Source organism: Eucyclogobius newberryi, unplaced genomic scaffold (assembly GCF_026437365.1).
Source record: "Eucyclogobius newberryi isolate DKJ021-1_F unplaced genomic scaffold, fEucNew1.0.hap1 SCAF_10, whole genome shotgun sequence".
Lineage (NCBI taxonomy): Eukaryota > Metazoa > Chordata > Actinopteri > Gobiiformes > Gobiidae > Eucyclogobius > Eucyclogobius newberryi.
The window spans coordinates 21,957,669-21,984,338 of record NW_027315724.1 but is presented as its reverse complement, the minus strand read 5'-3'; the positions used below and the strand labels follow the sequence as shown (position 1 = coordinate 21,984,338).

General features: G+C 40.0%; 1 protein-coding gene and 1 long non-coding RNA gene across 3 annotated transcripts in view; both read left to right on the top strand.

Moving 5' to 3' along the window:
• grik4 (glutamate receptor, ionotropic, kainate 4) overlaps positions 1-26,670 on the top strand; it is a 194,165-nt gene that overhangs the window by 129,777 nt on the left and 37,718 nt on the right. For both annotated transcript variants that reach the window (XM_072462977.1, XM_072462969.1), the window contains exons 8-10: positions 18,912-19,073; positions 21,558-21,710; positions 22,194-22,298. In XM_072462977.1, the coding sequence (XP_072319078.1) occupies positions 18,912-19,073; positions 21,558-21,710; positions 22,194-22,298 (420 nt within the window). The remainder of the gene's footprint in view (positions 1-18,911; positions 19,074-21,557; positions 21,711-22,193; positions 22,299-26,670) is intronic.
• On the top strand, positions 8,905-10,919 carry LOC140370925 (uncharacterized). The gene is made up of 3 exons (XR_011928414.1): positions 8,905-8,988; positions 9,710-9,884; positions 10,271-10,919. It is a non-coding gene; the product is annotated as an uncharacterized lncRNA (long non-coding RNA).

The window sequence follows — 26,670 nt, the reverse complement described above, 5'->3', positions numbered from 1 at the left end:
TGATGAGAAATCAGACGCTTTCACTTCATCACAAATATGATTTTTATTCACAGCCACAAACGGTCGAGGAGTTTGAAGATGCAGTTTTAAAAAGTAATCACGTAAAACAAAAGAGCATTAGCTTCACTGCAACCAGCTAGCCACAGCGAAGCCCTCTGGTATAACTTATCCACTTATGTCTTTTTTAACCTCGTGTCTGACCTTAATGGGAGGCTGATCCGGTCCACTTTCCTTTATTTGTTTCTTTCAAAAGACTTCTGCAGCAGAGCGATTGCACAGTCACTTTCACTTGGTGTGCGCTCCTGCTGCGCCGCGTCTCCAGCGTAAACTCCGTAGCTCCATGATGTAAACACACTACTTTATTGCGACATCGTCATTTTCTTATGATTTGATTGGCTAAAGCAACACCCCATTGCTTTTTTCTCAGGCTCATGGTGATTTTCAAACTGCCCAAAATATACATAACAACACAGCTTTTACATATTTAAACTCATAATAAATAATCTTACATCATTCTGAACAAATTATATTGTTTTTAGACAAAACAATAGTTTTAATACCATTTGACATAATTGGCTGATTGACAGGAGGGGCTCGAACGAATCAACAAGGTTCTTACTAATTCCCTTTAATTATTGGCTTTACTTTAGCCAGGAGCACAAGGAGCGCTAAACTGAGAAGCTAATCGGAGAAGCTAATTCAATTTGTATATTATACTTTTGAAAACTCTTTTGAAAATATTTCCAAATTATTTATCAAAAGTTTAAAATTTTAATATTTGTTGAAACATTTACCAAATCATTTACTCATTTATGTTGTAAATTGTCTTTCAAAAACACTTTTTTGAAAGCATTTGTGAAGTTACGTATGAAACTATATTTAAAAGCACTCCTTTAATAAAGCTTTTCTCCATTTAGCGTGGCCCTCGGTGTCCTCCACACGTCCCTTCACAGCTCTGTCCTCTAGTTTGTTACTTTCTCACAAAGAAGTGTGACAAGTCCAATGAAGCATGTGCCATTATTCATAAAGGGCACTCATGAATTATTTATGCATCATTTCAAGAGGTTAACAGGTAATCCAGGCACTTTGTATAACTGACAAATTCATAAAGAACCTTTGTCACCAATAAGAAAGCTTTGAATTTATAGAACATTTATAGAATTCTCAATTATTTACATAGCACCACCAAGACCGTAGTAGATTGACTCAAGACTATATTTGTAGACTAATGCTATAACATTTTAAAAGCTAAAACAAGACAAGGGTTTCAGACAAAATGGGTGTATTTGAGGACTTTTGCCCATTCATAAGACATGATAAGCGATGCTGCTATGCATTCACCACTTTAAAATACTAGCAATATTGGTATAATAGAAATGTGGGACCAAACCAGCACAACCAACAAATGTAAGTGGAAAAAAGTGTATATTATCAGTACCTTCAGTGGCACTACATTTTAAACCGCAATGTACCGTTATTGCTTTTAAAATGTCTATAACGAAGCACATTTCTATCATTCTTATCTTGTTAGTATTTGACGGCTTCCCTAGTGTCTTATCTGCCCAAACATGACTTTACAAAAATATTAGAGCAATGCTGTTTACCAAAGGATTATACAACGTTCACAGCCTTTTTCTCTCCGAGCAGATTAGACTGACATCGGCAGAATATAATATGTGGAGGTGAACGTGAACATTTGACTGTAGCGTTCCGCCTCGCAGACCTACTCCTCCCATCAATATGCCCACTGTCGTCCTTGGCCCTTACTCTATACACTGGGTCTCTCACCTGCAGCCCACTCGGGCCCCTGTCTGCATGACTCACTGTTGACGCTTGTATTGCACTCCATTATCTCCCCAATCCCAAGGCCTGTTCACTGTAGGCAGAGCTCAGGAAAGTTTGAATTGCTCGCAGGTTGCCATTTCATATTCCTTTTTGCGCTTTAGGTTTGTGTGTGTGTGAATGTCTTTTACCGGTGTAACACACTTTAAATTGCTCACAGCTCTGCACATCTTTATCCATAAAATGTATTATGATATAATGGTGTGAAAAACAAAGAGAAAAGGTCAGAAGTACTATGATATAAAATAAAAATGTATGCCCAAGCGCCTTTTTCTCTTCGGTTTTGCTGTCAACATTTCCGATCTTGTATACAATATATAGAAAGTTAATTACATGTTAAACTATGTAGCGAGACAATTTAGGACACTTTACTCCTAATTGCTCATTTCATTGCTGACTAAATCCTTTTATTTTTTTATTAGCTGTAACAAAGCTATACGCTTGTTTCTCTTTGGCTCAACTTTCTGATGCCATAATCCTGTAAGTAACACTCCAATTGGTTTAATTAGAATGCTATAGCCTTTTATAAGCATTAAATCCACATTGGTCTAACGCTGCCACTGTCTCACCGCATTTACCATCAACCAAAAAGTCATTAGTGGTTTTTGGAGCAAATACAGTGTCCATCTCTTTGCGGTTTTAATCATACTGATGGGGCTTTCTCTTTGATGAATGGGACCAGTTATTGTATTGTGATAATCTAACAGTCAGACAAAGAAAGGAAGACACAAGCTTAATAGATGATGAAACTAAACTGATTGGAGCTTGTGATGGTGTTCGTGTAGAGTCGATGGGATTGTGTAGAACCAGCACCGTCTCTCCCCGGGACTTTTTAAATATGTATTTGTCCAGGTACACATTCTGTTAGCAGTGCGACCATGTCTCATTGTCCCAGTCTCATTCAAACACCAAGCTGCTAATTATCTCCTGCTAGCTTAAACACATCAACTTTGTGTTTGCAGCCTTAGGCAATTTCTGAATTTTCTATCACACTCTCCACATTATTTTCAAAACGTTAATGACATTCAATTTGGCTCTTAATGTTTATGAATTGTGTGTGTAAAGTAGGTTTTGCAGCCTTCAGCCAGGATTCCACCTATTCAATCAAACTGGCTCAGTGCATGTGCTGTTTCAATGCTCAGGATGATCACACATGTGCAAAATCACCCAGAAAATAAAATGTTTAGTATGAAAGTTGTCAGTCCATCACGGCCAGAGAGAGAGATGTTCTCTATCTAATATATTCTGTTTGAAAGAATGGAGAGTTTTAGACATTTAGACTACATGTTCTACCACTGAATGTGAACAGTTTGTCCTGTTATTTGTATTTCTTGTGGACATATTGACTCTTGAAAAATTCTACCAAAAAGAACAGATCTGATCCATACATCCAGGTTGGAAAGATTGCTGCAAAGGCAGGGATAAAGACCACACATTCAAACTGGTCTTTATCTGATTTGATTTGTTCAATAAAGTCAGATTTGTTCAATAAAGTGCATAGGCCGTCAAGTGCTCCGAGGGGCCACGGACCGGGCAGTTTGGATTGTATGACACAATAGCCATGATCTGCACCCCCAGCATTGAGAAGCTCCGCAATGGGCTATTTGTGCAGTAGCTCTACTGTTCTTCTGCAATTAAACAGTGAGCCGACAGTAGACCTACTCTGTCTTTAGGTCTTTATAATTTTTCCATAAGGAGTCTGAGATGCACAAGGACAGCTACACAAGCTGTTTTAACAGATGCAGACAGATCAGGGGCATTTTTGATCTGCATACACATTGTACAAACCACGAGGAGTAAAATGGTCTTTAGATTATTCAAATTGACCTCATATTTAATTAGATACTTTGAAAACGAGAGAATGAAAGAAGAGATGCTGTGGAGCTGAGCAAAGCATAAGTGCTTCAACCTCAACATCATGTTTTCATAAATGAAACAGAAAGTGTCAATAGTTTGCAGGTTGTTGTGTTTTCTGGAGCCTTGATCTGTTCTGCAGAGGAACAGGAGAAGGGCTAATATATCTAAAATGCACTAGAATACAGAATATTACATTATTTTTGTTGAAAACTTTGACTTCTTGACGGCTGCCTTCCTTGGGCTGGTCTGTTGGGCTGTGGTTGAAACCATTGAATTATTCATATTTATTACGAATTCACCTGGGGACACCCAATATCTCGACATGTTTAAGAAAACAAAGAAGAAAAACTACCATGAACTGGGCAAGCAATGCTACAATTAGGCTAGCTAGCTCCGGGCTCCAGACTGGACTTGGCTGCGGAGGAGACCAGGTGCAAGGTAGACCCGATAATTATGGAGGCTTTGTGAGAGATAAATGATACGATCACAAAAGCAGTAGATGCAAAGATAGATGTGGCCCTGGCAGAAATGAACGATTTGTTCCAACTTTAGTTTGTAAATACCCAGGTGAAAATGTTATATTGGCCGTACCGATAAGCCTTTTTTGTTTTCCCTCCATTTTCGGATCCCTTTTTGGATCGGTCTGTGGGGATCGGTCTTTTGCATGTTTTTGCCATGAGCTGCGTGCGTGCGTGTGTGGTACAGGTGACTGTGTCGCGCTGAACAGCCGGGCCATTACACACAGAGGTCCACACTAGAGCGAGTCAACTGTGTGACTTGCAGTCAGTGCGAGTACCGTTTTATGCCGCTGCTTCATGAGTTCATGAGGGCAGAGCGAGGGGCCGCACCGCTTTAGACACTAGAGCGCAAAGTAGCTGTTCAACCACAGAACACGCAAGCTCGAAGAAGGAGGGAGAGAAGAGGAGACAGGTAGTGCCAGAGCGTAATATTACCTGTTAATGCTATTTTTATTCTTCAGACTGCTGTTTGTTATTGACGTTCTCAAAGTCTGATCGTTACCATGGAGCTCAACTTACAACTGATATAATACATGAAAGAGCTATAATGAGGTGTATTACAAAATTATCTGCTATATTAAATGCTAGGCAGGTTAAATTGTTATAAAAACAAATTTTACTCTGACAGGAATATTTGAAAGTTTAAATGTAAAAAAAACAATTTCATTTCTTTTTACCGGTAATTCTGATTAATTGTAAAATTGTGATATTTCTCTTTGCGATAATTGTGACTCTCAATTTTGATTCTGTGACATCCCTATAACCAAATGCGACTTTTTTTTTTATTATTTAATTGTGTCATGATCATGTTTCATTTGCTATTCTTTTGTCTATTTGTATTTTTATTTTCAAATTTGGTCTCTGGTCGTGTTCTGTTTGTTTTTTGTTTAATATTTAAAGCTATTTGGTTGAGGCCCCCAGACCCCTCTTAGGATTGTGAGTTATGCATTTTTTTTTCAAAATATCATTAAGTAAGTAAGTTACTTCTGAAATCACTCTAAGGTTTTATTACAGACATGCTGTTTTCCTCCCTCATAAAAATCTGCTGTGGCTTAAAAGAAAAGCTTCAGACTGCTTCAGATTCCAGACATATGCCTGTGTGTGCAATATTCATGGTGTTTTTGGCCTCCACTTCCTCAGAATTATTCTGAACATAAGGTCGGCGCCTCACAAATGGCTAGTTACTGTCGCAGGTCAGTAATAATTCCTTGAATAATGAGTAAAAAAAAGTGATTTGTTTTGAAGAGTATGGAGGAGAGCTGTCAAACTATGGTGATGTATGCTACTATTTAATAGTTAATAGTGATGCGTGTGCATCAAAAGCTGCACACGCAGCTAAGATGGATGCTATGATCATTTCATGCCCATGTTGTGCTCAATGAAAGAGGCTGACCATAGGAATGATGGAGAGGACAGGTGAGTGACCTGTCAACAACATACTGTTAACCTCCACTATAAAATTGTATGTGGAAAACAAAGCTTAACGTTTTTGTTCATCCAATTATTTTTCCAATTCCAAAAATATACCCAGAGATACAAGTCTTTAGCTGTGACATTCAGAGCAGTGTAATTAAGTGGAGAAGGCAGCAGGCTTTAGGGCTCACTCTGAATTTATGTGGGCGCTGATACAAGCATGAAATGAATTATTACCAGAAAAATTGCACATGCTAACCAGAAAAATCAGTTAACCACCAAAATGGATCTCATTCCAGAGGGAAGACAAGATGAGGTCTATTAAAATGAGCATTGTATAGGCTTGCCCTGCGATTGCAGGAGGCCATTAATTAGCAGTATCATTAGAAAAATCAATATCCAATTTGCAGAAATGTTACTCAATAAAAGTTTGCAGTAATTAATAGCATGAATGTGTATTACCAATAACATCTTTGTCTCTATCTTAGACATATTTTCTATAATGTAAACGTCTTTCCACTGGACTCTTATCACCCGCAAGTTTGTTTGTGCTCGTGGGGTTTTCTCAGAGTTGCATAAAAAACTGGAAATATTGACAAGTATAAAAGAGGCATCCTACATTCTCAGCAATGGAGTTTTTCCAATTTATCATGTTGTTAAACACTACAAATGTATGTGGTGTACAAAGCAACCACAAGATATAAAACAGGGAATATTTTTGAGAGAAGAATTACAAACTGTAGTTAATGTGTTGCTTCTTTCTCACTATTATGTGTAATACATTGAAATTTAACTTTCACAATTTTAGACAAATTAGGCCATTTATAACACTTGGTGTTAGATTGTTTCACCACCCAATGATCTTATCCCTCATTGAAGGTTCTAGCCAAGATGCTCTTTAATTACTATTACTATTTGGAACAGTTTCACTCCTGAAATAAGTTAGTGCCCCTCATTACTCATCTTCATCTGTCCCTTTTGGGTCAAATAAAGGTTATCTTATTTTATTTGTAAAACTCATCTCAAATTGAGGCTGAAATCATATCAATCATATGATCACTAATAAAAAACTTACTTTTTAACATCTCCTTGTGTTGTGCTAATCTCCTTTTGTGTGCTGTATTTTTGTTACCTGCCTAGGGCCCTCGGGTGCTTTGGAGCTGTAAGCTGATATATGTGTTCATTAATGTGCATTGTACCTATAAAAAAAAAAGAAAAAACATACAATGAGCCCACAGGCGTTTGGAAAAAGAAAGAATAGCTCAAATTAACCTAATAAATGTTTATGAGGAGACATTGCTGGTTTAAAAAAAAACGTGACAACACAAACTTAGCCCTTAACATTTATTGAACAACTGCTGACAATCCTCCTACAATTTAATAGGATAAGAAAATCCCAAAAAGTGTGCATTATTCCAACCTGCGCTGATTAGACTCATCGTTTGAAACCATCCAGCACTATGGTGCATTATACAGAACTCGGTCCAAAGCCAAGCTCACATTTCAAAGCGTTATCTGTGAACAGAAATGTGTTGAGCAGTCAGTCAGTTGTTGTGTTGTTTTGCGAGAGTCCATAAGGCATTGAGCAGAAATGCACGGCTGTTCAGTGGTTGTCCTTGGAGCCTGGAGAATCACTATAATCTGATCCTATTTAGGGAGATGGGATCAGTGGACAAAGAGAATGGAGGTTGATCGAGGGTTTTGAGCTTCATTGTGCTAACAATAATCAGTCTGTGATGAAAAATACTGCTCTTGTGTTGTTGCTATGTACATCAATTACACCTAACATTTCGATCGATGGTAGGTGACGTTTAATACCAAGCATCTTTTTATAATCAAATATAGTTACTGAATTTTGCACATAACATGTTTTATCCTGATTCAAACTAAAGGGTGGGAAATATTAACAAATAAGCTCATATTTTGTGCTGTGTTTAAATGGGCCGAAAGATTTGGGTTTTCTCAACGGGAACACCAGGCATGTGGCAATAACACGTTTTGATTGTTGCCTCAAAACGGCACCTAAGGTAAAGTAAATCCAGATGACAGATGAACATTGGTGAGACTGTGGTCTTTGAAAGGGAAAGTGCAGGAGTTGCTGAAGCATTCGTTTGTGGTTGGCTCGGGTCGCAACACTGATTGATCTCCATGTGACAGGCGGTGTCGGGGGGGCTTTTGGCCAGACTGTCACTTGGGCACTCCTCCACTCATCTCCACTCCGTTGCACTCTCACGTTCTTTCCATCCTGCTGTGTTTCTTGCCCCCTTTCCTGTCCGGGCTCATCCAAATTCTCTGTTATCCCTTGTCCCTCTCTCCGTCCTCATTTTTATTACTCCTTTTCTTCGCCCTTCCGCTCCCTTCAACACTGGCAGCTAGGTGTTTGTTGTTGTTTTTCCTCTGCCTTTTTGTGCAACCAGAAGTACTTTCCATTGCTGTCCAAGTGCTGTCCATTTGGCACCATACAAAAGGGAATTTTTAACTCTAATACATTTGGAAAACTTACCCTTACTGTGAAACTGGGAAACATTTTGACTTTAATTTGTGGTACCACTTACGCAATAATGGTACATGAGTTCACCATGACTCATGCATTAATTCATCATGACTTGTGCATTAATTCATCATGAGTCCATAGATAATTCACATGAAACCATGATGATTCATACATGAACATATCATGAGTTAACATAAGAGAATCATTTAGGTTTCTGTCTAAAGTCCAGTGTGTTGTGCAGCTCACAGACAGTGCGTTGAGAAAGTTGAGAAACGACGGACCACAGGTGACGAACAGAGGGAGGGCTGGGGCTCCACTGGGAACAAGTCACACATGCTTTGGACAAAAGTGATCAGGTGCATGCTTTCCTTGCTTGCTGAATATTGCTACAGATGCCTCCTTATTTATTTTGCTTTTTAATAAAGTTATCTTCCATTAATCTTGAAATATGACAGTTTTTAGTGCACCAAAGGTTTTAAGATCATTTTTACACATGTCCGTCTTGTGGTGAATCGCAGACATGGATCTATTATAATATCTGGATAGGGTACGCCCCCTCTGCCTCTGGCTCCAAATTGAGTAGTGGCCACTTCGCAGAATGCAGCCTTTTGGTCGGACCATTTCAGGAGTTCGGCCTCTAAAATTACCAAACATGCTAAATTGTTTTTAGTCTAAAAATAAAATAGAAGGAAATTCACTCTTCAACTGTTTCTAAAATACTTAAAAAATACATTTTTAACCTTCCGGTGAACGGTGTACGCGCACCGAGCGCGCACGTCACTCTCATGAACGAGCCTCGGGAGAACATGTGACGGAAACTAAACACAAACAGAAGAATGTGACGAGACGAGACCAACGATACACGTAAGTTGTGTTTGAATGTCATTCCTCACGTTTCACACATCGTTCCATGTGAAGTGTAAAACAACGATTACACAGTTAACACAAGTTAACTCGAGCTAACACGAGCTAACGTAAGCTAAAGTTTAGCTACACAAAGATGCAATAACACGTCGTGATGGCTCGTGCTTCTGCAAATAAATAACTAATTATTTCTCTTACTAAATGTTCTAAGAGACAAGAGGTTATGCACAGATCAAGGAAAACTAGAGAAAGAAGGGAAATAAAGTGATGTTTGTATTATGTGCTATAAAACACAACCAATAATTCAAATATAACCTGCTGAAATGGGTCATATCTTACATATATAAATGTAAAGGTGTTTAAAAGTGACAGTGCTGTACTTACAGGGGCTGAGACCACATTTGAGGTTTTATTACATATTTAATAATGACGTGTGCTATGTTTAAACAAAGCACACGCTTGTTTTCTATAGTAATGTCATGGATTTACTTCCATGGAATATGTAGAGATTTAGCAAACATGTGAGTTATGTTCTAACTTCTAAGGTTTAAACTTATGCATAAGTAAATGACTTTTGGTTCTAGCTTTAAAAATTAATGTGAAAAGAGGAACTTTTGTGTTACAGAGCGAAATGTAAATCTGTCAATAACATATTCCAGCTTTTCTCTGTTAAATGTGCAGAATATATCAATGTTCTAATGAGTATCTTTCTCATCTTCAGAGTGCTGACCAGTGAGTTTAGTCTGTCTGTGCTGACCAGAGCTCTACAGGTCACTACAGGTCACTGCAGGTCACTGCAGGTCACTACAGGTCACTACAGGTCACTACAGGTCACTACAGGTCACTGCAGACACAGAGTCATCTCAAGTAAACTCCTGACTACTCCAAAGCAAAAGGTATTTTAATAATAACTTCTGCCTCGACTAAAAGTAAACTGTGTAGAATCAGTATTTTGAATTTATAAAATGTCTGTTTTGTTATGACCAAAAAAACTAAATGATAATTGTTCTTCAAAAGAGCCACTGATGTGTCACATGTGTCTGTAAAACAGCTTCAGGACAAACATGTGAAGTGTATGTTCTATGACTTTTATAAATCTAAACATGTGAAGTGTATGTTCTATGACTTGTATAATCTAAACATATGAAGTGTATGTTATATGACTTGTATAATCTAAAACATATGAAGTGTATGTTATGTGACTTGTATAATCTAAAACATATGAAGTGTATGTTATATGACTTGTATAATCTAAAGCTGTGACATGTTCTGTTTGTCTCAGTCATACGATGGAGCTGAACGGTGCAGTTACTGAAGTACAGAAGACTGCGTAGCCATGGAAACAAAGTCTTGTTAAATACTGAGATATTCAGTATTTAACACAATAATGTCACATTCATGTGCATATAACTGATGTAAAAAGAGTGTTTATTTTACCATTATTATTAGTATTATCTTGTCTTACGCTGTTTTTATTTTATCTTTATTTCCCCCCTCCATTCTTTATTAAGAAATGAGAGGTTCTGTCTAGAGGAGTTTTTGTTTATAAGAGTTCTTCTATTAAGATCGATCTATTAAGAGTGTTTTTTAAACTTCCTATAAGTTTTCTGTCCTTTTCCTCTGTATCTACTGTGTTGCAACAACAAAATTTCCTCATGTGTGGACAATAAAGGAATATCTTATTTTATTCAGTTTGTTCCATTTGACTTATACAGGTTGTTTTATCATTGTTAATATTTTTATGTTGCACTGAATCACCAAAGCAAGTTCCACTGTTTGTGAATTCTGTTCTTTGACAATGGAATAAACCTTTTCTGATTATATTAATGATGATAATAATAATGAACATTACACAGACTCAAACTCCTTAATAAGGGACTCCCACATTGTAGCTTTAAAACTCATTGTAGCTTTAAAACTCAACTAAAACTGGCTAAAATCAATTTATCATTTGTAGTTATAATCAGATTTACATTTATTGAACAAGTTCATTCATGTTCATTATTTGTATTAAATACATTAATAAACAAATGTGTTTTGTATTTATTAAAGATTGACATGATAAAAAAAACGACACAAAAGGAAACAATATAATTAAATACTGCTTAACTCAATTATGTAACAGAATCGATGATTATATTTTATATTTCTTCTCATCTGATTAAAAAAAATGCATATTGGCCAAATTATATTATGTAAATAAATAACTGAAAAGTTAATAACAAAATAAATACCCAAACCAAAAACTACAGAAAATGATGAGGACGTTATTCGACCTCTAAATGTAATTCATTGTCATTAAACCAGACTTTTTTATCTTAACACTTCTTTATAATTCTCTTAAATATCAGAGCTTTACAACATGATACATGTATATTTATAGATGGATATAACAATCCATCATTATACGTTACGTAAACAGAATATTTCAAGCCGAATTATTCCAAAAGTCCGTGTTGACTTCTCAGTCTTTCACGCTGCTGTGACGTGCGCGCTCCCGACGCCAAAGCCTCACGGCGATGACGTCACAAAAGTGGGAGGAGATATACCAGTATTCAGGAAGTAATGCGGAACTAAAACACTTTTTTGGAACCATGCGCCAATGAGCAGCTCCATAGGTTTCAATGGCGGCCATCTTGGCTTCCGAGGGCTTGATCGCAGACAACCTCAGAACGTTGCCATGGTGACAGGAATGCCGGGTGTAAGGATATACCACGTCCAACCCCACATGGAGATTTATGATGTCTCTTCAGGAGCAGAGATTTCACGCTTTGAACATCAAATTACTGCTTTTAGATTCAAATGAACTCACAGAGCCATTTTCTCTCCCAAGGCAAAATCTATAACACTAAAAAGACAATGCAGTTTTAGTAAACAATCTGATTGTCCACCAGATTAATTTACTATACATAATGTTATTGTGATCTGCATAAGGCGCTGGTACAGCTGGCAGCCCGGTGTAAACGCTCTCTCTTCTTTCTCACACTTATTGTGCTTTATCTCCTATATTTTGTAAATATAGTTAGTATATTTTTTCTATTTTATTGTACGATAGGGACACGCGCTGGAATAGTTTTTTAATTCAACTGTTTTTGACTTTTTAGGCTGGATTTGAGCGTTTTTCGTTGCGTTCGTTGTGTTGTTGTGACGTGAGCTAGCTCCGAGCGAGCCCACCAGCCCCTCCCCGCTCCCTCCGGCCGCGCTAAAGTACGGCGTGTCGTCGGTACACGTTTATATACACGTTTATATGAAAGAGGAACTTCACGAACGATCGGGACACGCACTGGAATCGCTTTAAATTAACTTGTTTTGACTTTGTTCGGCTGGATTGAGTGTTTTCGTCGTGTCGTTGCGATGTGTCTTGGCTCCGGCCCCGCCCCCCGGCTCCGGCCCCGCCCCCGGCTCCGGCCCCGCCCCCCGGCTCCGGTACCGCGTTTCCACAAAGGAGGAACTCATGAAACTGCGGAGAACAGTCGTCTTACCCGGAGATCGTCACGTTATCCCGGCGCAACACTGACCTAACCTAATACTGATGTGCAATTCTGTCATATGTGCAATTGCTGTGAAATTCATGTGCAACCTATGTGCTGTCGTGACACATATTCATGTGCAATTACTGTCGGGATCACATGCAATGGTATTTATTTATTTATTTATTTATTTGTCTATGGGAGTTTTTATTTATTTATAGGAGATCTTCTACTGAAAGTGTTTTTCAGACTTCCTATAAGTGATCTGTTCTTCTGTATCTACCTCTGTATCTACCTGCGTTGCACCAATGAAATTTCCCCATGTGGGACAATAAAGGAATATCTTATCTTATCTTATGTTCATTTACCGGTTTTATGGCTCGTCTTGTGAACAACTTAATCTTTGTAACTATGTGGCCTAAACAATGGCCACATCGGATATATTCCAGATCTTTTTCTCTGATCAGCTCTGACTCAGCGTGCGTGTTGATTGGTTGAACAATGGTGCCAAAACCCAGCCTCGCAGGGGTCAGTCAGAGAGAGAGGAGAGAAGACCAACTTGGAGACGAGGGCTCATCTCTGGTCTAGCAATGCTAAGCCAACAAAGACATTCCAGAGAAACGCCTGCGGAAGCTAACTTTTCTCTCCCATAAATAAGAATTCTGTGCCCGCTTTTTAGATGTGATATTAACTGCATCATGCCCACTCAAGCAAAGGACCTTTTTGCAACTTTTCAAGTCTACAATAACATTTGGATCCAGGACAGTCTCTTCAGACCAGTTTCATCTGGTTTCACATTTTTTATCAAGCCTCAGAGAGGAAAGCCTCAGAGCCAAGGAGAACGCTGATCACTGAACCTGATCCGATGCTTCTGCTCCAGAGAGGACATGTCCTGTCCAGCGTGTGGACTGATCTCCCAGCGTGACCCCTGCGTGAACCCTGGAGGCGACACGGACACACACAGGCCGATCTCCTCAGGATCACAGCTCCTGCTTCTGGTCGTATGAAAAACGCCTGTATTTCACAATCTGGCTTTCACGCAAAAAAAAGTAGCGGCTTAAAGTCAGAAAAGTAAGGTACCTATAAAAGTCCTGTTTCTCCAAGCCAAAGGATTCTTTCAATATAACAAAGCTTTTAAAAAAACGTTTATATCTTTTGTTATCCAGACGTTAAATCTCAGGTCGAAGCTGTTTGGAACAAAACGTTTATCATAAGATAAGATTTTAATCTTTGTTTAGTTTATGTTTTGATTAGCTCTTGCAAGCACAGATTTTGCCCATGGATTTTCTCAGCCATTTTCAATTTATTTTTGTAACACCCAAAATAACAACAGCAGTTACCTCGAAGGGCGACAGTGAAAAACAGATTAAACAATGTTCATAGGGACTTGGCAATGTCCCAGCATCCCATGTCCTTAGACAAATGTCCCAAGCTCCCCTGTCCTTAGACCCTCCTTCTCTGCTAGGAAAAACTACCAAACCTCTTTGGGAAAAAGTAGAAACCTGTAGGAGTTCCACAGTGAAGGAGAGATCCGACTCCCTCAGAAGGACAGGCATACGTGCTTCAATTTGCAGGTAGACATTTATCATCTGCCTGTACAAGAACCTCCGGCACAACATTACACTCAATATTGTTCCATTGAGATTCATATGCATCGTCACACCAGTGTGGCTAAAGACTGCCACACTGTGTAACGGCAATCAGATTCAGATATTCCTGATCACTGACATAAATAAACCTTCATGGTGTTCGATAATCATGTAGTCAACCACTTAGCAACACAACTAGTATCATGTATTTTCACTGTTCATGGGTTCAAAGTGACATCACATACTCGCTAGGACAAAAGCTGCATACTCAAGTATAAAAACAAAGGATTCCTCTTCTTTAACATCCCGAAAGACCCTTTTCAATTGTATGGGCTATTTTTATTACTATCTTGCATGAGGTGACATCTTTAAAGTGGTGGTGACAAAAAATAAGTCATGTGACAGAAACGCTTGAATAGCCGTTAGCTTTAGCACTCAAAACACGCAAGTTATGAATAAGAGTGAGAGTCTCGAGCCGATACCAATCATTGACCGTATTTAGGTGAGGTCAAAGCTTCGTTATAAGCCATTGATGAGTGTAATCTTTTTGGTGTATATTTTAGATGATAGTTAGTGTGTAAAACTGTCATCTTAGCTAAAGGCTAACTCACTTGAGGCTTCTGATGTGTTGTACTCCTTGGAGGATTCCAGTGACCATTGAACATTTCATTTACATGTTACTGGTGAGGGGACCAGATAAATGAAATAGAAATGTTAAGTATTTAAATATGGGGAATGGCTTCACTATTTTTTTGTATGCAAAGGAGCGTTTAGCATCAGCTGGCAAAGTGGTCATGTCTGAGCAACTGGCAGAGAGAAAATGTCATGTCTATGAATGTTTATGTTCATGATGGTGTTTGGCATTGGCATTGACTTACAGAACCCTGTAAAATGTGCTTGATGCAAATCCGTGAGTGCTTTTAGTCCTGTCAGTTCTTTTGATTTATTCCAGCGAATCATTGCCATCTTCTGTCTTCATTAAAAGGCATTTGATAAAACGCTTCATTGGGTTTATATCCTTGTCTGCTGCCAACCGCACCACAGGATTTATCTATATCTTATCTTTATCTAAAATAGACCAAAATCATCATATTAATGGCCAGGTTTTGGCGGCGTTGCGATGATTTTATCATTCACAGTCGGTAAACAGCTCATACCAAAAACATGCAGATGGGCACTGATCACATCACATCTAAATAAATGAGTCCCAGTTGGTCCAGTCTTTGATCGTAGGTGTGATTTGTGTAAACACTTTCTTTGGGATAGCCTTTTTTCATGCCACCAAAAGTATGTTCCCAAAGGTATCTCTTTGTTTGTCCATGGCAGGAGTTTTGAGGCCCAAATACATACCGTAGTTCTGAAGTTCAGATGGATGGAAATGTCAGAAACAGCCGGCTGTGGCTTTCTGTCCAATATTTTTGAGCAACAGGACAGCCCCATAACACGTGAGAGTGGTTCGTCTCCTGGATGCCCCAGGTAGTTGAGAATAATAGTTGAGAATAATGGACACTTTCCAACAAAATTCCTTCCAGACATGTGATTTTGGGGTCCTCCACTGGGATGTACATACATTTTGCCCCTTATTGTCAGTCAAATCAAGGTTAGCTTATACCATTTATTTTTCTCTGTATTTACGGTAGTAGAAGAAGAGTTGTTTTTATTAATGCATTGATATAATGTAGATATTATAAGGGGTTCTAATTTATTACCCTTGAAATTCTGATTTATATGCCTTGATAAAAAATATCAGTCATAGTGATATGTTTATTGCTTTGTTGAATATCTTGGTTATAATAACTCCGTAGGTATAATATCTGTAAGCCAAAGGATTCCTTCAACATGATTGAACATTTTCAGCAGGGTGTTTGGCTGTAGCCATCACTTGTTTTTCACTGAAGTTATGGAACTTCAGTATGATAGGTCAGCTTGGGAATAATGTGCACGGTGAAGCTTTATTTTCCCGGCTTTTGTTGAAAGTTTTAGATATTTGGGGCTTTAAGTCTCAATAAAGTTGACCACATCTTTTCCTTCAGTGTCCTCTGGAAGACCGACAATCTGCAGATTACCTCTGATTAGTCATCCAAGTCATCCACATGAACCATCAAGACATGAACTTGACTTGTTAGCTCCACCATGTTAGCCCGCAGGGGAAGAGATCCTTTTCAGCTGTTGTGGCTCGGTTTTCCAGATAGTCTTCTGAGTTGAGTTACAGGACTAACCAGCAAGCGCAGTGTACATTTTTATTGTTAACTGCCTTTGTAATGTTCTCAGTAATCTCCTGCAGAGCTGCAAAAATTACTGGTTCTAACCCGCTCCAGAGGCCGGAGCTACGACAGGGCTTGTTAGCTTAGCTGTAGCATCGCTCCCATGGCTCTCGGTGACAGTGTTCTTGTTCTGTTTCTTAAGCATTTTCAACAAATAATTGTACAAGCTCATTATATATCTGCTCTCACGCAGAAATGTCAAATCTCCCCAGGGGAAATCGTAATAAATACGGATAAATCCAACAGATTCAAACGCAGCCCGACAAAGCCTGTCTAAGCTAGGCGGCCATCATCCGGGGCCCCCACTTTACAATCTCCATTAGGGTTAATGCACCGTTCATGCACAGACCAATTAAATACAATCACAATCAATGAATGAACTGTTTTTTTAACAGGTTAATTTATGCATTTATAGTATACACCAGAAGGAAGGAGGTTGGGAAGCACTGCATTATGGGTAATTTAACACAGAAGAATAAGAGTAGTGGCAGAAATAGTAAAGATTCACGTTTTGATATGATTTGGTTTCAGCCAATGCCTTTTTAGTATGCAAAGAGCTTATACAATACAGCTGTGTGTTTACCTGGGCATATCTTTTGTCTGTGGCAGCATGTGTGCCCTCAAATACGCTGGGTCAGACCTGGCCCAAGGGTATTTGGGTGACCTTAGTCTGTGCAGTGCATGCAAATGGGTGGCTCAATTACATTTGATTTCTGCGTGTGGGTGTGCCAGTGCTCCTGTGCATGTGCATATTTACAAGCACCCTTGAGGGCCACGCTTAATGATATGCTCGTTTGCACTGCTCTGCCTCTAATGATCTATTAAAGTACACTTAGCCAGTAATTATATGGCCAGTCCCGAAAGGCTTATGGGGTCCACTGGGGATAGCTATAGATGCAGATGTCTAAAAAATTACCAAAGCCATTTTTATGATTGCAGCAAAGTAAACTTCTCTATAAGCTAATGAAGATTAAAATAGAATCAGTATTTGACTTGGCAGAGGTATTGCAGTAGAGATGGAGATTAGGTGTTCTTCAAGCTACTTTAGGAGCAACCAATACTTGTTTGATCTCTTGATAATGTTCACTTCAAACCCACTTGTGTCCCCACCTCAGATATTTTGATTATACACTATTATACTTAATATTCAAACAATAATGCTAGGTTCTGCATTTTGTAAAATGTACTTTCATCATCAGTGCAGTCATGAACAAACTTTTCTCCCCTTACAGCACTATTCATTATGTCAGTCATTAACCGAATTGTCTCCTAAAGTTCAAGAACAGCCAGAAGCATCCTTGATTGCATCCTCTAATCAGACATAATGTGTCGTCAATCACAGACCTGCTTCTGCACTGTCACATTTCCCTCTTTTGACCTTAAGCAAATGTGTTACTTTCTGTTGAATTACAGAAAAGGAGCCTTGTTTAAATGACTTTTATTTACTGTCCAGGAGGAGAATGTCTCTCACATGTAGTTTGTTTTGCTTTTAGCCTCTTTGAGCTTTTTTCCATTAGGTTTTGATTTTAATCAATTTTTAATTTCCTGACCTCTTCACTCTTCGAAACCTTTCCCCTCTTTGTCCATTTTCTGATTTATTTAATGCTTCTCTCGTCTATTTTCCTCCCACATTTAAATGGGTGTTTGTTCTTTCAGCTTGCGGTTGCTTTCAACTTTGCGTATTTTGATGAGAAACCAAGATCTGGATTTCTAAAGGGCATTTTGGTAATTTGTTTGTATGACACACACTCATTATCATTTGCCTGCTCATATAACTTCCTGGTGGGAATAATTGCTTATTTGCTAATATTACTTTGGTGCACTTTGCCTCAGAAAACCCGTCACGTCCCATCTTGCTTTCTTCTGTCTACACTCTTTTGCCCTCCACAACTACTTATCTTGCAAGTCAACGGGCCACCACAGACAGACAGACCGATAGCCGAGACGCCTGGGCTGAGCCTGGCTGTCATAAGGTGGATGGCACCCCTGTGGACACCTGAAGGGCCGGGAATGGCTGCTGACACCTCTATTAACCTTCAGGAGATGTCCATTGGTCATCACACCTCTGCTCTGTCCTCCTCCCCTCCCTGTCCCGCTGTCTGCTGTCCTCGAGGCAACTCAAAGCCATCCCAGTCCCTGGAGCAAGCACTGCCAAATAGCAAACGCCTTTCCCCCCCAAACATTTCAATATGCCACAGATTTTTCATCTCGCTTTATCTGTTTGCCTCAGACTTCTTTTCTTATTCCTCGGCTCCTGGTAATTTTAGCTCATAAACATTACAAGCACTGAAATCATGCCAGGAAAGTCATATGGCCAATGCATAATACAATATACCCCACTCACTGATGCATAGCTAACTGGTGGAAATGAACAAATTGCCGCAGCTTCTTCCCTTGTCAATCACGTGGAATAATGGAAGATAATGAACACAAAGCGAGGCAGATTAAATCGGATGTAAGCGTGTTTGATTAACACGTGACCTTTTTTGGTACGACAGTAATTCAATAAGTCGCTCGGTGTTATTTGGTGATTTGTTGGTATATCAAAGTCAGCTATGTTTAATTGACTTGCGTTTCCTCTGGCTTCGCTGTGCTTGCAGGAATTCTCTCTGCTGAGACTAGATGATGTGGCGGACCAGCGAGTCAACATCCTGGGCTTTTCGGTCTTCAATAAAACCCACCCCTTTTTTCAGGATTTTGTGCTAAGCCTGAACCGCTCCTGGCAAGAGAACTGTGACCATGCTCCCTTTGCCGGCACACCAGTGAGTTCCCCATACACACTCCCACACAATCACGCATTGTTATTCATGTAGCACAATAAACCCGGCTCGTTTTTTTTTGTAACTCTTCAAGTCATCCAGAGGAATAGCTTCAAAAACACCAATGCCTGTGAGATATACAGGGATGACATTTATCTGGTTAACTGCAGTAGTTGCAGGTGTTGCTGGAGGCAGTTGTTGTTTGGCAAGATGGCTCATTAGCAGTGTTTGGCGGCCTCCTTATTACATTTATAACGGCCCCCTCCTTGTAAAAGCAACATCTGTGGGAAAAGGGAACATCAGAAAAAAACAGGTTACCTTCACAACATGCGGCTTCAAATCATACACCGCTTCTCATCTGAAACCCGCTGCTCAGCACGAGTTCTGATGAATGACTGGCATTAAACAACTGGGAATGTTGGAGGTTTGGCTCCGAAAGAATTACAAATGAAAAGACACGGAGTTGTAATAATGTTATGATTGATCTTAGTCACTGTTGGATATTGTAAAAGTCCTGTTGGAACTCTCTGGAGCTATTTTATAGAAATCAAATTTATGGTGTCATTTGCGCACAGCAATAAATGCTCTCAAGGTTGAGCACCCTGAGACTTTCGTCCGGAAATGTCACTCATAAACTGGCCCGTAAAAGCTTGCATAATTGTAGATTTATGCACAGGACTTGTCTCTGAACGGAAGAACATATCCATAAAAATTAGGCAATAGTACAGTTACAATTGAGTTATTTTTCTCTTGAACTTATTATTTATTGAATTGTGCCTTTATTAGCTATATTGTGTCAACCATTATTAGCATTATATTTTCCTCTATTTGTTTATTTGGTGTGCTTCTTGAGTTTTAACTTTAGCTTCAAATTAACATCCAGATTTGAATAATGCAAGAGGTCGAGAACAGTTGAAGACAACAGGAAAGTGTGCACGCAGCAGGTTGCTATGCTTTTTTCTGAGCCTGTGGCAATTAAGTCTTCTGCCTAATTAACTCATACATTGGCAGAATAAAGGCTGATGATGGCGGAGCAAGAATGTGATGAACTCATTTAGACATGCACATAGATAATACGCTGTCGTTTCATCTACAGTAATTAGGTCTGGGGGAGGTGTGACTACGGGACTTGTACAGGATCTGCATGTGTAGGTGACCTTCTCCATGCTCAGCCGTCACACGCTTTTCTGAATTCAGATCAGATAGTGCACTAAATGTCAAGCACAAGACACCAGGATTGAAGTTTAAATCTAGAGAGGATTATTGTTGAGCACTTCCTTTAAATAACTTGCCTTAAAAGATGGGTAGTAAAACAGGAAAAATAGTTATTACTCCAAAATCAATAGCATAGCTCCACAAGATGAGTCTAGAGGAGACCTGACGGTCTTCAAGTGCTCTTAAAGTAGTCTTATTTTTAAACAAGCCTGAAATAGGGACATCAAGCAGAGCCTAATTCACAGTGGCACCCCATCACAGCTCATGTATTTAAACATTTATTTCAGACTTACAGCTACAACACTTGGTTCAGATCTGTCATGTACGCTCCATTATTTATGCAATGAGTTTTCCTGAAGCTCTTCATGTTTTATCAATAATGGACAAAGCCTTTACACTTAAGTGTTAGTCGTTTGTTTTGCATTGGCTTTTAGAGAGTAAACAACTAAATCTGTGTGAGAAAAAAAACCTTACATTTTTAATCATCGTGTTCATGTTTTAGTTGGTTTTAGTGTTGATTAAACAAAAGTGCTTTCTTCTGTTAGGGCCATGGTAATTGGAAATAATGTGTCTGATTTGGTCCTTTAGTTTTTAATCAGAGTCAAATCAGACTTTACTTTCACAGAACTGAGCCATTATCTCTTTGCGGTACAACTGAAGTCATCACAGTCAAAAATGACTTCACAGGCTGTTTGCGTACAGCACATTGCTCCTAATGTTCTATCTCTTTAATACTAAACTGTAATACATCAAAGCAATGCACCATAATGGCTTATTGTGCTGCCTTCCAAAACTGACTCACCCGCACCGCACTGAGCACTCCATGGATGGAGTACTGTACTTCCTCTATACTACCCTCCAACAGTGAATATTTGACTAACTTGGTTCTAATGTGGGGCATCATGCATTTTAATCGGATGTACATAGCAGGATGTGATGGTAGTGACGCTGCAGCTGTTTGCATAAGGAAGATGAGAAGGAATAGCTGCCTCTCCCTCTGATTCTGGTCCTGGCTGAAGGAGGCAACAGTAATTGGGAGGGTCAGGGTGTGCCAGCTTTATTGGAGATAAGAGGGGAAAAGACTGTGTCTGAGCACAGACCCAAAGAGGAGTGATGCATTTTAATGCCGTCAGCAGATCACAGTATTTCTAATGATCTAATCAAATAATCCTAGTGCTCCTCTGGGGACAGGTTAACTCCTCACTGTATGCAGACACGCTACACTTTCAGATTTGGGCGCATGCATAATGGTTTCTCTCTCTCACTCCTCAGCTCTCCTCAGCACTGCTCTTTGATGCAGTATACGCTGTGGTGGCGGCGGTCCAGGAGCTGAACCGTAGCCAAAATGTTGGCGCCACTCAGCTCTCCTGCAAATCCTCCAAGATCTGGGAGCACGGGACCAGCCTCATGAATTACCTGAGGATGGTAAGGGTATCTCTGTGGGACATCTCTGAAATATTTAAAACACTATGCACACAGAGAATTACTGCAAACCTGTTGAATGATGTGTTTTGGATTATATTACTGATGCCTGTAGTCATTGCACATCGGACATGTCAAGTGGCTAGTAACCAAAATCGTTTAATATTGACAAACGTCTGAGGTTTACCTATGATAAATGCACACTCCTTATCTGTCTCCATTACTTTGGAACAATAGAGACGGGGTGTAAAGATGAGCTGTCAGTGCGTCCAATGTTTTCCTAATAGGGACAAACGCCTATAAATGATTGGTCTGTACAGAAGCTTGAATGTGGCATGGCTTTGATTTCCGCCCATTTGCCTCTTTTTCACACGAGTTCTATGTGAGTAATGCTTCTCCTACTGTGCTGTAAGATAAAGACATTATGGACTCTTTGTTAATATAATGGTAAATATGTTTCATTTTGTGTCCGTGTGTGTTGAATAGGTAGAGCTGGAAGGTCTGACGGGACACATTGAATTCAACAGTAAAGGCCAGCGGTCTAACTACGCCCTGAGGATCATGCAGAACAGCAAGGACGGCCTGAAGCAGGTAAAGTCGATCTAGATTAAATACTTTTTATTTTGACAATAATTGTTTCGGTTTACCTCAGTATCTGGATATTGGCCCTTTTTTTATACAATAAACTATTTAAAAGAGGTCCATGTTTTCAGGTATATCTGAGCTGTTTCCAATTTTGAACGGTTGTAAATGACCAGTAAACTCCCCTACAATGGCTGTGTTGCAGTGTTTTTTGTGGCGTTACATAGCAATGATCATGCAGCAGGAAGCCATGCTGACTGGTTTTTAGTTGAGCAGGTGTCCTCTATTATATCTAGCTTTTGCACAAACGGGACAGCACTAAATACTAGATGGGGCATGGATCTGCACCTAAGTATTTTATAAGATTCTTCGTAATTGTGTTGTATGCAGTTAACTCTCATTAGTTTATAGCAGACAATAATGTTACATTTGTCCTCAGTTAAGTGCTTTGCAGTTAATTAGAGTGTATTTGTTTCTGAAATATCGCAGCCTTCCAAGCAGCGGGGGATTTGTGGCTCGTATTGATCACCAGCAATCACTCCAGTGTTGCCTTCTCAAGCCTCGGATGCTGGGATTGTGGGCATCATGAACAGACGGACGCTGTAAAAGCTTTAGTGGATAGCGCTTGAATGCACTGATAGCAATGTACAAATCTGTCTCTGCATGTGAGGAAAGTGAGAAGGTTTTACAGGCCTGTCGAAGCCTCTCAAAGCGCTACACTATTGCCATTATTCTTTCATCCCATACTCGGTGGTGGTTAGCCACTATTGTAGCCACAGCTCCCCAGGGCCAGACTGACAGAAGCAAGCGAAATGACCACCACCAATCACTCCCATACCGAGCGGGAAGTTAACCGCCGACCTTTGGGTTGTTGGACGAGTGTTCTAATCACTGAGATAATCAGGTATTTTCTATGGAAATATATTTTCTGTAAAACGGCTTTTAAGGAGCCGATCCTGCCAGTGTTGTAACAGTTGTCTTAACACTTCCACTGAGTTTCACCTAGTGCTACTCAATCTTAAATTACTGTTTATGCTTAGGATTATTCTAACTGTCTAAAAGCCATGTGTTGTCTTACGTGTTAAACTTACAAAGTGTGTTGTTGTTTTTGCCGGCAGATTTTACACCTGCACCTGAAACGTTTGACAGTGTTAGTGGTAGAGCCAAGGTGAACAAGTCTCTTTTGGTGTAAGAGAAATCTGTGGCTAAGCAAGGCGCAAAGGAGTCAGACACCGGCCCATCTGCCTTTATTAACCTTGTCTGGGTGTGTTCATGTCCCCACTTTTGCCTGGCACTGCGCCTGTTCAGCAGAAGGATAGCGCTATCATGGCCTAATGTGATGATTTCAAGCAGAAATATTACAAAGAAGCTCTGCCAGTTATGGTAATGGCGAGAGGCAAGGTGTGACACAGGGGTACGTGATGGGCGGTTGTTTGTTTTGTGACCAACACCTCCCACTTGCTGTCGGGTGGGGCAGTTTTATCCTAGCAGACACTGGATGTGCCAATGGCTTGGCAAAGATGTTTAAGGTGGCTCCCTGCCCACACACTCACTCAGGCTACGCACGCAAGCAGAAGTTTATATATACAGGACTTATCAACACCCACTTTAACTGTGACCTATGGTTGCATACAAAATGAATGTATAATTTTCAAATACAACTTGCAAAATGAATAGATCTTTTATCATCTCTTTTTCAACCCAGTGTGGAGACAGCGAGCAATGAGGCATGATATACACAACCGCCCGCTGCCTCGCCCCTGTCCCCTGGCTCTCATCTCTTCTGTCTTGATATCGCCTCCTGAGCTCAGCCTGTACTTGGGCTGGAGATTGCCTCAAATGTGTGACCATCAATTCCCTGGGGCTCTAACACACTCACACTGTGGCAAATCACCATTGCAAATTTAATTTCTCTTGCAGCCAGACTCTCACATTACAGCTCGTCCATACTTCCATTTGACCATACTTATTATTGTTATTTGAATTCCCCCGTTTCTTTACAACACAACCTGCAATGTTCTCTCATATACAGAAGACTCAGTTAAGAAACATAACTGATATTCCACACGGGCAATCGACATGTGACATTATTGACAAAGTTTGTACTTATAATAGTTTTGGATTTTCTTTTATATCAGACAATAGGTAAGAGAGTATGTAATTACTTTATAATGGACATCTGAACATCTCATAACACCCAGGCGCCATGTGCAGCCGGCCGTGAGTTCGAATCCCGACACCGACAATTTACTGGATGTCCTCCCTTCTCTCTCATCCCCCATTTCTCTCTATCTTTCATGTCTAATAAAGCCTATAGGCCACAAATCTTTTTTTTTTTTTTTTAAATCATCTAAGACCAGAAGCCACAAAAAAACAGAAAAAAGAGTGAACAGGGACGTTAACATTACCCTACATCTGCACATACAAATAGCAAGGAAGAACACACCACAAATATTGCTGTTAAACAATACAGAAACATAACACAACTCCTAGTTAACCCAAAAGATAAAATGGAACACAAAGCAAAAGCAATGTAATTCAGGAAATACCGTGCAAATCATGCAATAAAACATACATCAGAGAAGCGGGAGATATTTTTAACACCAGAAAAAATGAGCACAAGAAGGAAAGTGAGAAAGAAACAGCGGGAAGACTATCGGTAACCAGAGCCAGACGTGGTAACAGAGGGCACACTGGGACACCCTCAAATCTGCAATATCAGATCAATGCAAATGCAATAACCACGTTATGGACTGGGACAATACACAAATCATCAACCAAGAGTCCAATAAATATAAAACGCTGGATAGAGATGAGGAAACAAGGTTCATGCACATTGAATCGCTTTCCAACTCTGTATACTTCGCTAACAACCACCGGGCGTTGAGGTGTGTAGGAATATCAGCTCTTAAGACAAGCTTGTGTGACGCTTATGACAGAGGTATAATTAAATATTAGGCTAATTAAGAACACAAGATTAAGAGTATTTTAATACATTTTGTGTCAGAAGGCTCTCCAGGTAATCATGAGAAAGTTGTTGAATAAATCAACTGTTCGGAAAGCTTGTAAATACCTACAGATGGTACTTTTGTTACTATAATGCAGGGTATAATGTGTCTGAATTACATGATCATCTTTATTTGTTGAGTTTTGGCAGTTTTGGCCGCCCCGTAGCTGGCAGTCCGGTAGGCCAATCATGATGGTGTAAGATTCTGGCACGGACTCATCTTCGCTCTGGCCACTGCAACACTGGCATCTGCAACCGACAACGGGCCACCGAGGAGCAGAGCGGCAGGTGGAGGCGAGAGGACCGGGGGAAGACAGGTGGATGCTAAATGAGACAGAAAGGGTGTGCATGAGGAAACTAGGACACGGTGCAAGTCGAAAATATCAAACTACAAACTGAGGTGGAATATTTGAGCACATCAAGTGGCAGCTGCAGTTCTCTAGTTCGCTTCTTTAGCTATTTTAAACTGTCGGCGAACCTTGAGCTAAAGGAAACAATGTATTCGCCTATTTCTTATTCAATTATTTAAAAGAAAATTGCCTCTAATCTTCTCTATCTTTCCCGCTATGTCCTTTTTTACCGTTCTGTGTAATGAGCAAGATAAAGTCTAATATCAGCCAGCTTCGGCGCTGTTTGCATATGTAGATGGGATTTTTGAGGATATTCTCCAGATGGTTTGAACATCAGGGGTACGCTGCACAAGTGTGTTTTGGTTGGATTAAAATGGTCTGTGTTTGCCTGCTCCTTGTAAAAAAGCCCAGATGTAGTCTAATCTTTAGCCTGTTGTTTGGCGCCACAAAAGCATTTTCTTTTTGCATCGCTTGTATCTTGTCGGTCTTTATGACATGTATTGCAAGTGTTAGGGTGTTAGGCAGCAGATCTCCCTGTGTGACTGCGGCTTTCACAGTCTTTTGCCTCGTTCCAAGAGTGTGTTGGGCTGCCCATGTTTGACCACTGGAGAAGCTTATTCCGCTGAATCCGCTGCCTGCTTCTTGGCTCCTCGCTCAGTCAGACGCCACACTGCTGCCTGCTGCCACCCATGCATGTTTAGCACTAGTCTTTCCCAGAGCAAACACAGAGACGTGCCAAGCGTTCACACTGACAGGCGCTCACTACAGCCCCTTGGCCCCCGCCGCAAACCGGGCCTTATCTGCCGCATAGAGCCTCCCTGACAACGGCATGCTTGTTAATTGGAAACTAAAGCTGTAAAATGAGTTACTATTGCAGTTTGGAGTGGGCAAGCTGTTGTGGCCCATACACACATGCTTATGTCCAGGCTTTGCGGGAGACCAGGCTGACATTAACAACTCAGGCTATTTCCTGGAGAGAGGAGAATCACTAATTAAGTTCTCTAATGGGGGCACTTAATCATTG